Source organism: Panthera tigris, chromosome B1 (genome assembly GCF_018350195.1).
Source record: "Panthera tigris isolate Pti1 chromosome B1, P.tigris_Pti1_mat1.1, whole genome shotgun sequence".
NCBI classification, from domain to species: domain Eukaryota; kingdom Metazoa; phylum Chordata; class Mammalia; order Carnivora; family Felidae; genus Panthera; species Panthera tigris.
In genome coordinates this window covers 149018988-149034093 of record NC_056663.1, presented here as the reverse complement: position 1 = coordinate 149034093, position 15106 = coordinate 149018988, and the positions used below count along the sequence as shown (strand labels likewise).

The 15106-nt window shown below is 36.4% G+C and overlaps 1 protein-coding gene across 1 annotated transcript in view; it reads right to left on the bottom strand.

Annotated features, from left to right (window-relative positions):
• The window catches only part of LOC102960358 (transmembrane serine protease 11D), a 64853-nt gene that overhangs the window by 24643 nt on the left and 25104 nt on the right, over positions 1-15106 (bottom strand). The window contains exons 2-3 of the mRNA XM_042984787.1: positions 8213-8337; positions 6191-6309 (exon numbers count right to left, since the gene is read on the bottom strand). Of these exons, the coding sequence (XP_042840721.1) occupies positions 6191-6309; positions 8213-8337 (244 nt within the window). The remainder of the gene's footprint in view (positions 1-6190; positions 6310-8212; positions 8338-15106) is intronic.

The following is a 15106-nucleotide window of genomic DNA, read 5'->3' as shown; positions in this document are numbered from 1 at the left end:
CCGTCTTCCCTGATTTCAATTGGTTATCCTTGCAAACCAAATGGAATGTGTTTCATTTTATATGTTTTTTTTAAAGAAGCGTGTTTAGGGACACCTGGGTGGCTCAGTTGGTTAGGCGTATGATTTCAGCTCAGGTCATGATCTCAAGGTTTGTGGGTTTGAGCCCCACCTTGGGTTCTGTGCTGACAATGCAGACCCACTTCAGATACTCTATCCCCCTCTCTCTGCCCCTTTCCTGCTTGTGCTCTCTCTCTCTAAAAAATAAATAAACATTTAAAAAACATTAAAAGAAGTATGTTCAAAATCAACCAAACATGATAGTTAATCCTCCCCCCCCCCAGTTTTTATGTGTGCATGTCTAAGCACTTTTATAGGTAAGATGCAACATTTTCAGTAAAACACAAGAAAATCCAAACACCTCATGATGGACCCGTTGCTAAACATACTTTCAAAGTCTTCTCTCCATGGTATGAACTTTATTTAAAAAGCGCCTAATTTCTTACACTTTGAAGAGACAGGGTATGTATGTGTGTTTGTGTGTATTAAATATCTTCTAAGAAAGATACTGTTTATTGCTTCACTTGGTAAATTTGCTTTAGTCAGTAGCAGTGAAGTGTCAGTTCTGTTATTACCTTACTCTTCCTTTACTTGGTCATTACTGTCCTTGGCATATTAGAGTTATCTCTGAATTGTGGTTTTAAAATTTGTGTTTTGCAGGATTCTTCTCAGTTCCTTTAGTGATTTCTGGGAGGCTTTGTTTAGTTTTAGGACTAGATAATAAAATCTTTAAATCCAGTTGAAACTGCACATTTTTGAAATCTACTCAGAGGAAGTAAAAGTGTTACTGCCCTTCCCCTCTTCCCTCAAGATACCTTTACAAACAATGTGTGTGTGGGACCAGCTGACATAAAACCAAACAAGGTACCAATGCCAATCCATTTATTAAATAGTAACAAAACACTTCCTTCTAAAAAATACTCTTTATGAGAAGAAAACATGTAGAGTGATATCCAAGTATTTGAGTATTCACAATTAATTACTGTGAATCCCTCCCTGGAATGCACAACCCCATTTTGGAGACCACTGTGAGCCTCTGACTACAATGATGTCTTTATTTTGTATCCCTAAGACTTGGCACAGGAACCAACAGATAGAATGCATCTTTTATTTATTCATTCAAAGAACATTTCATTGTCAAGTATGTTATCAAATTGGGTTTTTTTTGGCATTAAGTAATGATCAATGCTTTTTTTTTAAGCTTACTTATTTATTTTAAGAGAGAGGACCTGTGCATAAGCAGGGGAAGGGCAGAGAGAGGGAGAGAGAATCCCAAGCAAGCTCTGTGCTGTTAGCATAGAGTCCATCTTTGGGCTCAATCTCATGAACTATGAAATCATGACCTGAGCTGAAATCAAGAGACAGACGCTTAGCTGACTGAGCCACCCAGGCACCCCAATAATTAATGCTTGTTAAATGGACGTAACTGAAATGAATTTTACCCAGAAGCCCTGATGGTTTAAGTGATATAAAATTAATCTCAAATGGGTATTGTTTTCTTTCTCTTCCTATGAACTAGTTTGTTCATGGGACTATAATTAGATATATTTTGGAAAAAGTGGCAATTGTTTGCAGAATTTATTGCATTATCACACCTGATAACAAAGGGGAGATTCAACAGTTCAGTTGATCCCAGGTATGAATCCTGACTGAAATCTTTTGTTTTATTGACAGAGACCCATCCCATTTAGTCAGAATGTGCTCATGGTTTTGATATATATATATTGCAAACTGGTGCTTTCAATATTTCTAGATGGCCTTATTCATTTTTTTTCACTCATTCAACAACAGGTTTTCAGTAACTTTTTTGCTGCACACCCCTTCTATCAAGCACTGGGTACAATGGTGAGAGAAAATAAACAGTCCTTGCCATTATGGAGCTTACATTTAATGGCAGCAGACAAGCACCAATCAAGTTATCATCCACATTTAAGTAAAATACAACTGATAAGTACAGAAATACAGTAGAGGAATTTGATCCAATCAATATTAGAGAGGTTTCTTGGAGGAAATGCTGGTGGAGTTGAGATTGTTAGGAAGAATCAAAGTTAGCTAGTTGAAGAGGAAGGAAAAAGCCTCACAAGTGAAGTGAATGGCACATGCAAAGTCCTGAGGTGGGAACACACAGGTGTGTTTCAGGAATGAAAGAAGGCCAGTGCAGCTGTAGCATAGAGAGCAAGGAGGCTAGGGAGCCAGAATGGCCAGACCATGCATGTCTTGTTAGTGGTCTTTATCATAAATAATGGGAAGTTGCTGAAGTGTTTTAAACAAAAGGATAATACAATCAGATTTGCAATTTGAGAATAATTTCTTTTGCTGCCTATGGATATTTAGTTTTGGGGAAGAAATGCAAATCAGTTAATGCTATTTTAGTAGTTCAGAGTAGAGGTGATGGTTTGGATGGACATGGTGTTAGTAGGTATGAAGAGAAATGAATGGATTTGAGGGAAATAAAGAAGATAAAACCTGCAGAGGTTGGTAATGGATTGGGTATTTGGAATGATAGAGGGCAGTAATTCAAAGATGAATTCCAGGGTTTGGGTTTGGAAAACTGAATAAATGTTGTTAATGGGGACAGGATTATTGGAAGGAGGCTAGGAGGCTCTGGGGAAATCATGAGTTTGATTTGGGGCAGAATAAATTTAAGATTAATAAAAAAACAGCCAAGTGGAGACATTAGGCTGGCAGTGTGGTGAACAGATCTGAAGTACAGAAGAAAAGTCTGGGCTGGAGACAGAATGAGTCATTAGTGTGCAAGTGTTGGTTGAAGTAACACTCATCAAAGAGAACATCTAAGGATAGAAAAAAACCAGTGTGAGAAAAGAGGAGAGCATAAGTCAAAGCCTTGGGGAATTTCAAAATTTAATGACAGTATAAAGGAAGGTGAGCCTATAGAGACAGAGAGGAGTGGCCAGAGAGGCAGGATAGGAAAAACAGATGAATGAATATATTGCATGAAAGTCATAAAATCATAGGCTTTTTGAGTTAGAATGTACTGTGAAAATTATCTGGTCCAATGACTTTATTTCACTGATGAGTAAACTGAGAGCTAGAAAAGAGAGATGAATTGCCTCATAGAAGTTTCTGAGACTATTCTATTGCTCATGAAGGAAAACAATGTTGTCTGTGGGACAAGGACAATGATGATACCCATGTTACCATTGGGAAATGGTATGATACTTGGATTTGGAGTCAGGAGACCTTGGTTTGAATTCTGGTTCTACTACACTCCAGTTGAATGGCCTTTGACATGTTTCCTAAACTCACAACCTTTATTTTATGCATCTCTAAAAATGATTTGTCAATTTATATGACTGTATAATACATGTGAAAGTGCTTTGTAAACTATAGATTAGCACCTTATTAGAGTATCATTCATACAATGTTTTAAATGTTCAAAGTGGTTTTACAGAAGGATAAATAAATGAGATTATGGAAATCATACATCAGAAGAATTTCAAGTGAAATCTTTTCCTGCCAGGTGTTTAAATATATTATAAAACCACAGTACTCTCAATAGCTTGGTACTAAAAACTGAAATAATAAAATTATAAAAAGAAAATGAGGGTTAATATTTTAAAGAGTATTTAGAATGAATAAAGCCATTTTTAACATGACAAAAAATGAGAAATCATAAAAGGGATTGATAATTTAGCTCTATAAACATATAAAATATATATGAAATATATGCAATACATATGAAATATATAAAAAATTAAATGTTTAACATTAAAAAATCCCTACATCATAAATAGGATTGAGAGTCAAATCACATTATTAGAGAAATATATGCAATGTGAATGACAGGCAAACTTTAATATGCTAATAAGGATAAGTGGTGTTTTTTTTGTTTTTGTTTTTGTTTTTTTCGAATCCATATAGAATAGACAAATGCTCCAGTAAGAACATGGGCAAAGTCATGATCAGGCAATTGACAAATGAAGTCATAAAAATGACCTATTACTATATGCAAACAGATTAAATCTTAGTAGTCAAAGAAATGAAAATCCAAATAATAGTGAGATATCACTTCTCACCTACTAGATTAGCAACAAATAAAATGATTTACAACGTTGAGGGTTAATGCTGTGGGGAAATAAGCATACTTGTGCATACTTATGTGCTGCTGGTGAAAATGTAAACTGGAGCATTTCTGGAGTGCAGCCTAAAAATTATTCTTATTGTATATATAAACCACATCTTCTTTATCCATTTGTCAGTTGATGGACATTTAGGCTGTTGTTGAAAGTGCTGCTATAAACATTGGGAGTGGAGGAGGGCACTTGTTGCGATGAGCACTAGGTGTTGTATGGAAACCAATCTGATAATAAATTATATTTAAAAAAAAAACAAAAAATAAAAAAAAACAGGTACAGTTTGGGGCGCCTGGGTGGCTCAGTCTGTTAAGCATCCGACTTCAGCTCAGGTCATGATCTCACGGTTCGTGGGTTTGAGCCCCACGTCGGGCTCTGTGCTGACAGCTCGGAGCCTGGAGCCTGTTTCAGATTTTGTGTCTCCCTCTCTCTCTGACCCTCCCCCACTTGCACTCTGTCTCTCTCTGTCTCAAAAATAAACACTTAAAAAAAATTTAAAAAAATAGGTACAGTTAAAAATAAACAAATAAAAATTAATCTTAAAAATGCAGAGACCACTATATTGATATAAGCAAGTGGTTGATAAATACATGGGAGAATTGACTGAAGAATTTTAAATAGTCTTCAAACATTCAACGCTTAATGCTTCACTCCTCTACTCCTTATGTGTGGCTTGCACATAGTGTCTTTCTTCCAAAGAGTATGGTATGGAAAAGAGAGGAAGTAACTTTACAGTGTAGAAACCTGACAAACACTACTTCAGCTGGGTGATCAAGTTGACAGTGATAAGTCATGTTGACAATTTAATGAACCCCCTTCATGTGATGGAGTGAAAATGATACTCTTTCTCTATGGTCGTCCTCCCCTGAACCTGTAATTCCACCCTAAGCATGAGGAAATAGTTTAGAAAGCCCAGTTATGGGATTTTACAAAATGCCTGCCCAGTACTTTGCAAAACTCTCAAGGTTCTCAAAACAAGGAAAATCTTAGGATCTGTCATAGATTCTCCTCCCAAATCACTGATTCAGCTGTTATTCTGATCTCATTAAACATTTAAATGATATACCTAACTTCCCTTGCTCTAATCCCATGCTAACTAAGCAGTTGTCCCATAAGTTGGCTTCTAGTGAGGTTTGCCTCTGGGGAAAAATGTGTTAGACAAGCCAGTGATTCAGTCCCCCAGCCATGAGAGTCCTCATTTAGATTAACTTAGTGGTTCCCAAAGTGTGGTCCTTGGACCATTAGCATCAGCATCACCTGGGACTTAGAAATGGAAACTCTTCAGTTTACCCCAGACCTATTGAATCAGAGACTCTCACATCAGGGCCCAGAAATTTGTGTTTTGAAAAACCTTCCAGGTGATTTTGTTAATGTTTAAGTTTTAGAGCAACTGGATTAATTTATATTCTTAGGACTCTTTAAAAGGAAGGGTAAGTAAGCAACCTTGACACTGGTCAACTCTGACTCTCTGGGTGAAAGGTCACACACTGGTCCATGGTCATAAATGAATGCAAAGGGCCCACTTGTGAGGTTTCCTGGAAGGCCTCTTCAACTGAAAGCCCGAGCTTGCTTTGCATATTTTCTATGTATATCATTGAGCCAAAGTAGGGTGTTGTCTAACCTATGTTATTATGGACATGCAAACATATCTTTTAACACCTGCTACCTGTGTGTTTAGTTGGATAAGAAAAAGGAAAGAAGGCAAAATGAAAAGGATTTAGAAAGGCAATCTCAAGGAGAGCAGTAAGAAATGCTCAACTTGTACAAACAATAGACTTCCACCCTTTGAAGTCATAATCATGTAAAATACTAATTTATTCAAGACTCTTCTAACACTTTCCACTTATGACTTAAAAAATGTAAAGAACCAGTATACTAGCAAATTAACTTGAAAAAATCACAAAGAAACATATCTTTCAGTATTCAGGGAAGAAAACAATATAGAGCATCTAGCAATTACAGATATATCACAAAATATCAGATTTATTATCAAATTTGTTTGATGATGGGATAAAGAGCAAAGAGAAATATTAACTTACCATAGATTCAATTCTTCCACTCAAATCCCTATATTCCTGTGTAGCTGGTGAATTTAACTGATTACTGTATTTGACATTTAGGATTTGAAAGCTGCTATGATAAAAATAAGACTTTTGATCTGTAAAACAAAGAAAAGGCAGAATCAATCTCACTGCTAAGTACTTTACTCTTTAGTTTGTTCAGGATTATGGGAGGCTATCTTACACAATTTAAAAAAAGTTGCTTCTCTTAAAACTCCAAACTTACTATAAATGTAACTATAATAAAATTATTCGTCTCTCTCTTTTTTAAATTGACAAAGCTGAAAATTTAAAGATGTAGGAAAATCAGAACAGCATCATTTGTGAAATCAAACTGCTCAGAAGTATCATAATTTTCATTTTTACTATATTTTTGGGAGATTTGTGATTGCAGATTTATTAATTCAAGAAATATTAATGAATGTCTATAATATGCTATTATTCATTTATCACTAAGGAATACCCAAAATAATTCTGAATAGTTTTAAAAATTATTTCAAATAATAATCTTTTTAGGGGTATTATTGACTTGTCATTAGTTTTTTATACTAAAACTAGAAAATAAGCCTTTGAACAGGATATCTAATTGGTTGTCCAGTGTGAATTGTTTTCATCAAAAAAAGTCTTCCAGAGGACACATTCAGCTGTGTGAGGAAAATAAAGACTCCCAAAACACACTGTATACATCTTAGAAACATTATGAACAAGGGCATAACCTAACCTGTCTCAGGAAAATCCCTGCTTTCTTTTGATCATTCATATGCAATAACTAATGCAGAGAAATACTTCAATCAGGAGAAAGAGTTGGAGATCCTGGTGGAAGGGTAATGTATTCCTTTGTAGTGGAAGGACAAGCCTTTCAAGGGCTGTAAATGGTCACCCTCTGAAGAGGATTAACCTAGGTTCTGTTTGTGTGACAATATAGTACCATCAAAAGTGAAAATTCATTAATTTAATTGGAAACTTGAGATTTCTTTTTCCTGCCTCTGTAGTTCACCTAAGACATAGTTGACTCTGGGTGATTTGATAGCAAAATGTGGCAACAACTTTGTAATTAGATTGGCTGAGAAATATTATTCCTCACTACTGTTTTTTCTAATGTTGGTAATTTTATTGTGCCACTAGGAGTTTTTCAACTCTCAAATAAGCATTTGTGCCCATTTACAATAGAACATACAATAAGTTATGTTCTCTCTTTCTCTCCATATTCATGGATACCCACATACCTACACCCACACATATGATTTAAATGACTTAACACAATTGTAGCTGAAATAAAATAACCTCAGAGTACATTTATAAGTGATAAAATCAGATTATAGCCTATGTTATCTAGTGAAATTTGGCATATTTACGTTAAAACATCTGAAAGGGATGTTCACTGAAATATTAAGGAGCATTGTTTATGAATGAGCAGGGTATATGTTTCTTTATATTGTTTCTTGTCCATATGTTCTACATTTTTGTTATAATAGAGAAAAGTAAAAGAACAGATCTTTTTAAAAATTTGTTTTTTTCCCTTATCTTTCATAACTCTTCTCTTAACTAAGACTGTTTTATCAGAAAATAGATCATGAATTAACAAATAACTAGGTACATCCAATTTTTAGGTGTTGAAACTTAAAGTTCTTTGCAATATTTCACTTCTACAGTTTTATCAGGTTATTATATGAAGAAGGAAATCATGATATTAAGTGAAAAAACACAGTAAGCAAATTCTAGTGTCAGAAAAGAATCAAGAGACGTTTTTCCTTTGGCTAGAGTAATTCTTACCTGGGTAATAATGTTTATTTTAAAAAAACAAAAGAGACAGAGAGAGAAGAGAAAAGTACTGATCAAGGGAATATATAGACACAAACATGTATTTAGAGATAGAGAAGACCCTCAATTAGGTTATATTAGAAAATAAAAGTGGCAATAAAAGAATGACAGACTTGTCATCTGAAGGTGTATTTAGTTATTTGGTCTAAAAAGTGGTACTTTTAGTCTTCTAGTACTTACCAAAGGCTAAAAAGTGGATGAGTAGAGCTATGGTCACTGCCAGGATTACCACTCCTGCCACAACAACGAAACCCACTACATAGGGATTCAGGAATCTTGAGGCTGATGGTACCCGTGCTGGCCTTAGAACAAGAGAAAATGATCAAAGACTAATTCTTTCACTTCGAGAAGCCATGATTTCAGTACTCATGATCATTATTGCCTCCCCAAGTCTCTTAGCCTATATGTGGTTCTATTTATAGGAAACTGCAGTGATTATTGATCAGAACATAATCCTGGAAATGAACCTGAACTAACATTCTCCTTAATAATTTTTCTTTCAAATTTCTTTCAGCACAGAACTGTTGACATTTTGGTAGTTGATAGAAAAATAAGTAAATCTGACCTATGCTTTGCACTTACTTTCCCTTCTTCTGTCAGTTGATGAAGTTCTCAAGAATGACAGCTAATTGTTCTGTTTTGCTGTAAGTTTTTCTAAGACCCTATGTTGGACACTTATTGTAGTAACCTCCCATAACTGGGCACCATCCCAGTGGTGTAGAGAAGATTAATCATTTTGGGTGGGGAGTGGGGGGAAGGGAGTCAGAACAGTAGCATTCCTCACTGTCATATTCTCCATATTATTAAAAGTGGGGTGTGAACAGAGGATAAGTGTTGAGATCCAGGAAGAGTAGTAGCAAGCCCCTGAAATGAAGAACTGTACCAGCAGCAGCAGATTTGCATGATTTATCATTTTTCCCCCATGAATTTGTCAACTTCAGTGTGAGTCAAAAGATTTGTACGAATAGAGTACATGGTATTATATTGAGTATATAGTCCAGATGCTATCTTCTTCACCTACCCACAACCACATATACTTGCACGAGGGAGGTAACCAGAAGGGCTAAGTGTGAATTTCTGTTTTATCCCTTGTGTGCTTGGAGATCACACTGTCATTAATCTGAGACTTTCCTAGTCTGACAAATGGAATTAATAATATCTGCCTCACAAGCCATTTTGAAGATCAATGAAGTTATGTTATGAAATATATTTCTAGTTAAATAGGTTACCACTAGGCTGTGTGCCTTTGGAGGGAAGAGATAGTGTGCATGCTTATGTTTCAGACACTTTGCAGGGTGCCTGGCATAAATAGGTGATAAATACGATATTTATAAATATTTGTTGCATGTGTTAACTTATAAGCATGTGTCAGATTTAAAAGACTTAACAGAGCTGAAAAGCAGTTACATTTAGCCAGAATATAGTCTTTCATTTTTCCTATTTGTTTTGCCAACATTCTGGTATAAGTGTGAAAAGAATGCTCTGAGGGTCAGTGATTCCCAGACATTTAGGTTTCATTGCAGGGTTGCCTGATCTTGTTTGGGCTCTGCATAACTCAGAAACTTACAGAAGGGCACTTCCTGCTATTTTGCAATGTACCACCTGCACATTGTATTCTGTGGTTCTGGGACCAGTAACATTTCAAAAGATTATTGGAGGCAGACCTAGACTTGCCAACCTTCAATTCTGGTGAATAAACATGTTAAAAAAAAATAACCATGCTCAAACCTTATCATTTAAAGAAAGGACACTGAAGTACCTAGAAGTAGGAAGGACATAATCTCTGGCTATCAGAAAATAAATAACTTGGCTTTAGCCTTATGATACCTGTTTACTCTATTGCTCTTCCTTTGTTCATTTTGCTATACTGGTGAAAACTGACTGTCACTGATGCTGGTCCAGAGTCCAATATTTGGAAACCACTACTGTGGTAAACTTCAAGTTGGAGAAAATTGTCACTTTGACATTTGCTGATTTTTGAGACTCCATTTACTCATCTTCTACCTTAGGTGGTCACTGTACCAATGACATGTGATCACAAATTCAGAGTTTGGCATTTGTGATTTCAGAAAATGTTAGTGGCTGCTGAGTAGTGGCAGAGCCAAAAGGAGACAGGTTTGGAGTCTAGGGTAAACCCAAAAACCTAATGGATTTTGGGCCAATGGATTGACCCTTCTCCTCAACCAGAGATGAACTAATGTGTTAAGATTTGTGAGTGTGGAGGGAGAAGTACTGAAAGATTAGGAGTAGGTTGGAGGCTGAAAAGAAAAGCCAAAGGCTCAAGTCAGCATATGCTTTAGCTTGGATGAGCCTCCCATGGGAATGACTTTAGCACCAACTTTGCTTCAGTTCATGGAAAACACGTTAAACTCAATGACTAAAAAGCACCATGAAACATATGACTCAATAAATAAAGGGTGTGGAGCTCAAGTCATCTAATCTCACAAGCCATAATTAATTGCATAAGAATGGGTTGTTCCACCCTGTAGAAACAGCTGAAGAAATATCTTTCTTGTTGATAGTGAACCTTGTCATTGAACCTCTCTGTATGTGGCTGGTTACAAAGCTTATGCCAACACAGTCTAAATTGTGCACAATATTTACTTTGTAAACTAGTAGAGAAAACATGTTTGTAAACACTGAATTTTTACTCAATGCAATGGAAATCTGTGCAAGAAAATACTTTGCTTTCAAAGCTTGTTCCTGATTAGTGAGATTTTTAGTGCTTGCATTTAAACAGCAAAACAGATAATTCAGTTGTAACATGTTTAACCAGCTTCCCCCTCTCTTTGCTCTCTTACTGACTTGAAAATGTTATGTTAATGTTGGAAAATGTATTCCATACTTTTATCATGAGAGTCTAAGTGTCAGGCATTGTACATGTATATTGCCAATCTTCACAGTTGTAAAGCAGGTATTATGAACCCTGTTTTGAACATAGGAGAACTGAGGGTCAGAGAGTAAATAACTAAAAATTACTCAGGAATGGCAGAGCTGAAAACTGAAACTAGGTTTGTTTGAATCAAAGCACATGCTCTTCCTTTCATATACACCTCCTCCCTCACACTACAGGAGATAGGAAAGCTTTGGGACTTCTGTCTCTTCTGACTTCACTTGGGGGAAGCAAAGGGGATCAACATATACTGAGAGGTAGGACTGTAGTAAGTGTGCAATAAAATAATTGTTGATTTAATTTTAATTTGAAAGTAAGTCTTACATTAATATATCAAATTTATATAGGACTACTGTAGTAATTAATCTTTGCTATTGACACATACTTACAAACATTATAGGGCTGTGGATTAATAGAGCCATTGGCAATAATTTCCATTATCTGAAAGAATGGAGGAAAACAGTGACAGGGTAACTGCAAATTCAGATGCACATGATATGTATATAAAGGACTTTTAGACAATTTTGTGTCCTTTTAAATAAGATTTCAGATATCTTAGTAACAAAGGTTTGGTCCACAGTTGTCTTCTACGAAGCATTCTTCCTGAGTAATCATACTTTATGTCACGGTTTTAGCAAACGTTCTATAGGATAATATTTTCTCAGATAGATCTTTAGCCCAGACCTCTGTTTTTGAGCTCCATGCCATTACTGCCAATTATCACCAGACATCTTATGGATGTTTTAAAACCTCCTTAAATATAGCAGTTCAGTTCAAAACTGAATTTTCTCCCCAGCACTACACTTACTCTGCACTGTTTCTAAAATTGGTGAATGTCACTGCTATCTACCTTGTATTCTAAGTTGGAGACCTAGGAATTAGCTGCACCTGCTCCCTCTTAGTCACTTTCCACATTCAAGAGATCACCAAACAGTGCTTATCTTATACCTAAATTTTTTTCCTATTTTAATCTATTTTGTTCTTAATTTTGACTGTTATCACCTGACTTATATTGCTTGAAATGTCTCTTAACTGGTCTCCCTTCTTCCATTAACTGCTCAATCACTAATTAGTTAATGCAAGAAGAAACCAAGAGAAGAATGATTCTGGTGGAGGGAACAGCAGGCTCTGAGCCAGGAGCTCACCTGGTAAATCTGAAGAAGAGCAAGGGGTGGGGGGGCAGCTGGACTGGGGTGGAATGAGCAAGGCAGAGGTAGAGGGCATGAGAGGGAGATAAGAGTAGGAGTCAGTGGTGGGGCCGATCTTTTAGGGCTTTTCATGTAAGGCCTTAGGTCTGCCTTCTGAGTCAAATAAAAAGTCTTTGAGGTTTTGAGCAAAGGAGTGACATCAGATCTATTTCTTTAATAGGATCACTCTGGGTGATAGGATGGAGGGCAGATAACTTGTCATTCAGTAGTTGAGGTGGGCATGATAGTAGTTGAGACAAGCATGGGAGCAGAGGAGGTGGTAAGAGAAATGTCAGAGTTTGGATATATTTTTAATTTAGACCCTAGAGGATTTGCTGATGATTCATTTATGAGATATGGGAAAGGAAGGGCTCTAGACTGAATTCAGGATTTTTGTTTCTTTCCAATCAACCCTTTAAAATCCTTCCAGGGAATTTTTGAATTTAAATCTTAGGTTCTGACTTTCTCCCCCTCCCCTATCTCATTTGAAAATTTATCTATAGTTTGTCAAGCTCCTCAGGATGGCATCCAAACCTTCCACGTGGCATTGAAAGCTCTTCATAGTCACCTCTGCAGCTTCATCTTCTGTCGTATCCTCATGTGCCCGCTTAACCCCAGCCAGACCAAATGGGACAGCCACGTCAGTGTGATGACCCTTTGTCTAGAAAATGTGATACCTCAACTTCCTGGCAGATTTCCCTTTTATTCGGAAGATAATTTAACCATCTTTATTTTCCCTCCAGGTAGATGCCTTTTTCTCCCCTAGCTTCCCCTCATCTGATCTCATAATGTCCAATGAATTTCCCTCTTCTAGTCCTTATCCCTTCATGTGGGAAACAACGATCTTCTTCCCTGCACCCACCTCCAGGCTGTATCTCATGAAAAGTAGACCTGCATCTTGTCTGTCAGGACATGCCCCATCCCTAACATAATACCCATCCCAGAGTCGGCATCAGGTTTGTTTATGGGAAAAAATGATGAGTGACACTGCAAAGAAGGATTTAAAAATAATTTATAGTTTGGAAGGACTTCATATAGGATTGTGTGATGTGCATTTTTATTTTAAATACTGACAAAATGTAGATTGGAGAATAATCTCTGCCATCTAATGAGTGCTTACCATGTACCTGGCACTGTATTGACTTTTTCTACATCATTGAATTTAATCCTTGTAAATAACCCTAGTTTACAGATGATGAAATAGAGGCTTACTTACTCAGCTAGTAAATGACAGAGCTGGAATGTGAATCCAGGTCTGTCAAGCTCAAACTGCAAATGTCCACATCAGATGGGAGGAGATTTTTATGTTAATTATCATGTTGTTGTTATCCATTTCTATCGCCTACCTTATTGCTGATGCTAAGAAATGGAAAGTTCAAAATATATCTATAGACTTTGTGTTACAGGATATACAAACACGTATATTTGAATATATATGTGTGTGTATTTACATTATGCATTGGAGTATGAAGACTCTGAAATGGTTCCACTAGGCAGGCAGTAGACATCTAATTCAACGTTTTAATTTTTTTAGGTTGAGAAACACTTTGTTCAAACAAGGTCTTGCTTGCAAGTTCAATAATGGGAAACAGATTAAATGGAATAGCTTTTCTGTTTGAATTTGGGATGGGAGAAAAGGATCCCCTGCTCCTATTTCCAGTAAATTTTCACTGATCTAGTCCAACATCTATCTATCTATCTATCTTTCTTTCTTTCTTTCTTTCTTTCTTTCTTTCTTTCTTTCTTAAATTTTTCTGTTCTTGATAAACTTAGGCACAAGAAAGAGAGACACAAGAGGATTATTCCCGTTACACAACTAGATGATGGCAGAGTCATTGACACAGTTTTAAGACTTCTTGAATATATTTATTTCATTAAACCATGGTGCATTCTGAAAACTCTAGGTTAATTTGGAAGGTAAGAATCTTATCCTTGAATCACAAACCCACACCACTTTATGTGTGTGTACCTTTGGAATGCACTACATGACTTTCTTTTAAATCAATGATTTACTTGCCAATTTATTTTTCTCTTGGGTAGCATTGAAATAAGTTTATATTCCTTGGAGATATAAATCACTTTATGCTTCCTGAGGCTACGGAGGCTGGGCAAGTGATGGAGGACCTGAGCTAACTTATGTAATACTTTGATGAGAATTAGGAAAAGGCAGCTTTTCTGGGACACAGAGACAATTATGAAAGCTGCTCCTTGGGCTGCATGCAGCAACACTCTGGGACAGACAGCTTTCCAGGGAGCACAGCCTCCATCTCAGCTTCCAATCTTCCCCCGAGCCATGCAATTTAGTGCATTGCACAAACTTCACAACTGTATATAGCAGACCTGAAATGATGTGCTGAAGTCCTGGAATCTGTTATTTGTAGGGAAAGTCAATCCAGGATTCAAATTCTTCTCACCAAATTTGCAAGTTCATATGAACAAATGACTAATAGGTAGAGGTGTGTGTGTGTGTGTGTGTGTGTGTGTGTGTGTGTGTGTGTGTGTGTGTGTGTTGAAGTCGTGGAGTTGGGAGTTGATGGTTTGTAAGACCCTGCTGCCAATAAAGCTAAGAGTGTGGTCTCAATTCCTTCACTGGCTTGTTAAGTTTTTTCTTTCTTAGGACTCAGGCTATACTCTGGAACTCAGCCTCTTTTAAATAAATTGAGGTCATAGAATGAATCCCATGAGAGAGTGTGGCTCCAGGAGGAAAAATCTACCTTTACTGTTGAGGGAAAAAATAAATGCCTTTCCTAATGGTGCTCTATTCATACTTTGTCTAACTGGTCTTAAACTTGAAGGATTCATTTTCATATACTGGAAGTCCATGGGCATTCTTTTTTCATTTTATTATTTTTATTATAGCATTGAAATGTATTTCAAGATAAGTTATCACAATTATTAACTGATTTAGAAAAATTTCAATGGGTCCTAGTGATTGAGGCTGCATTAAACAACTACTAGAGAAAGAAAATATTGTAAATTATACTTCATCATAGT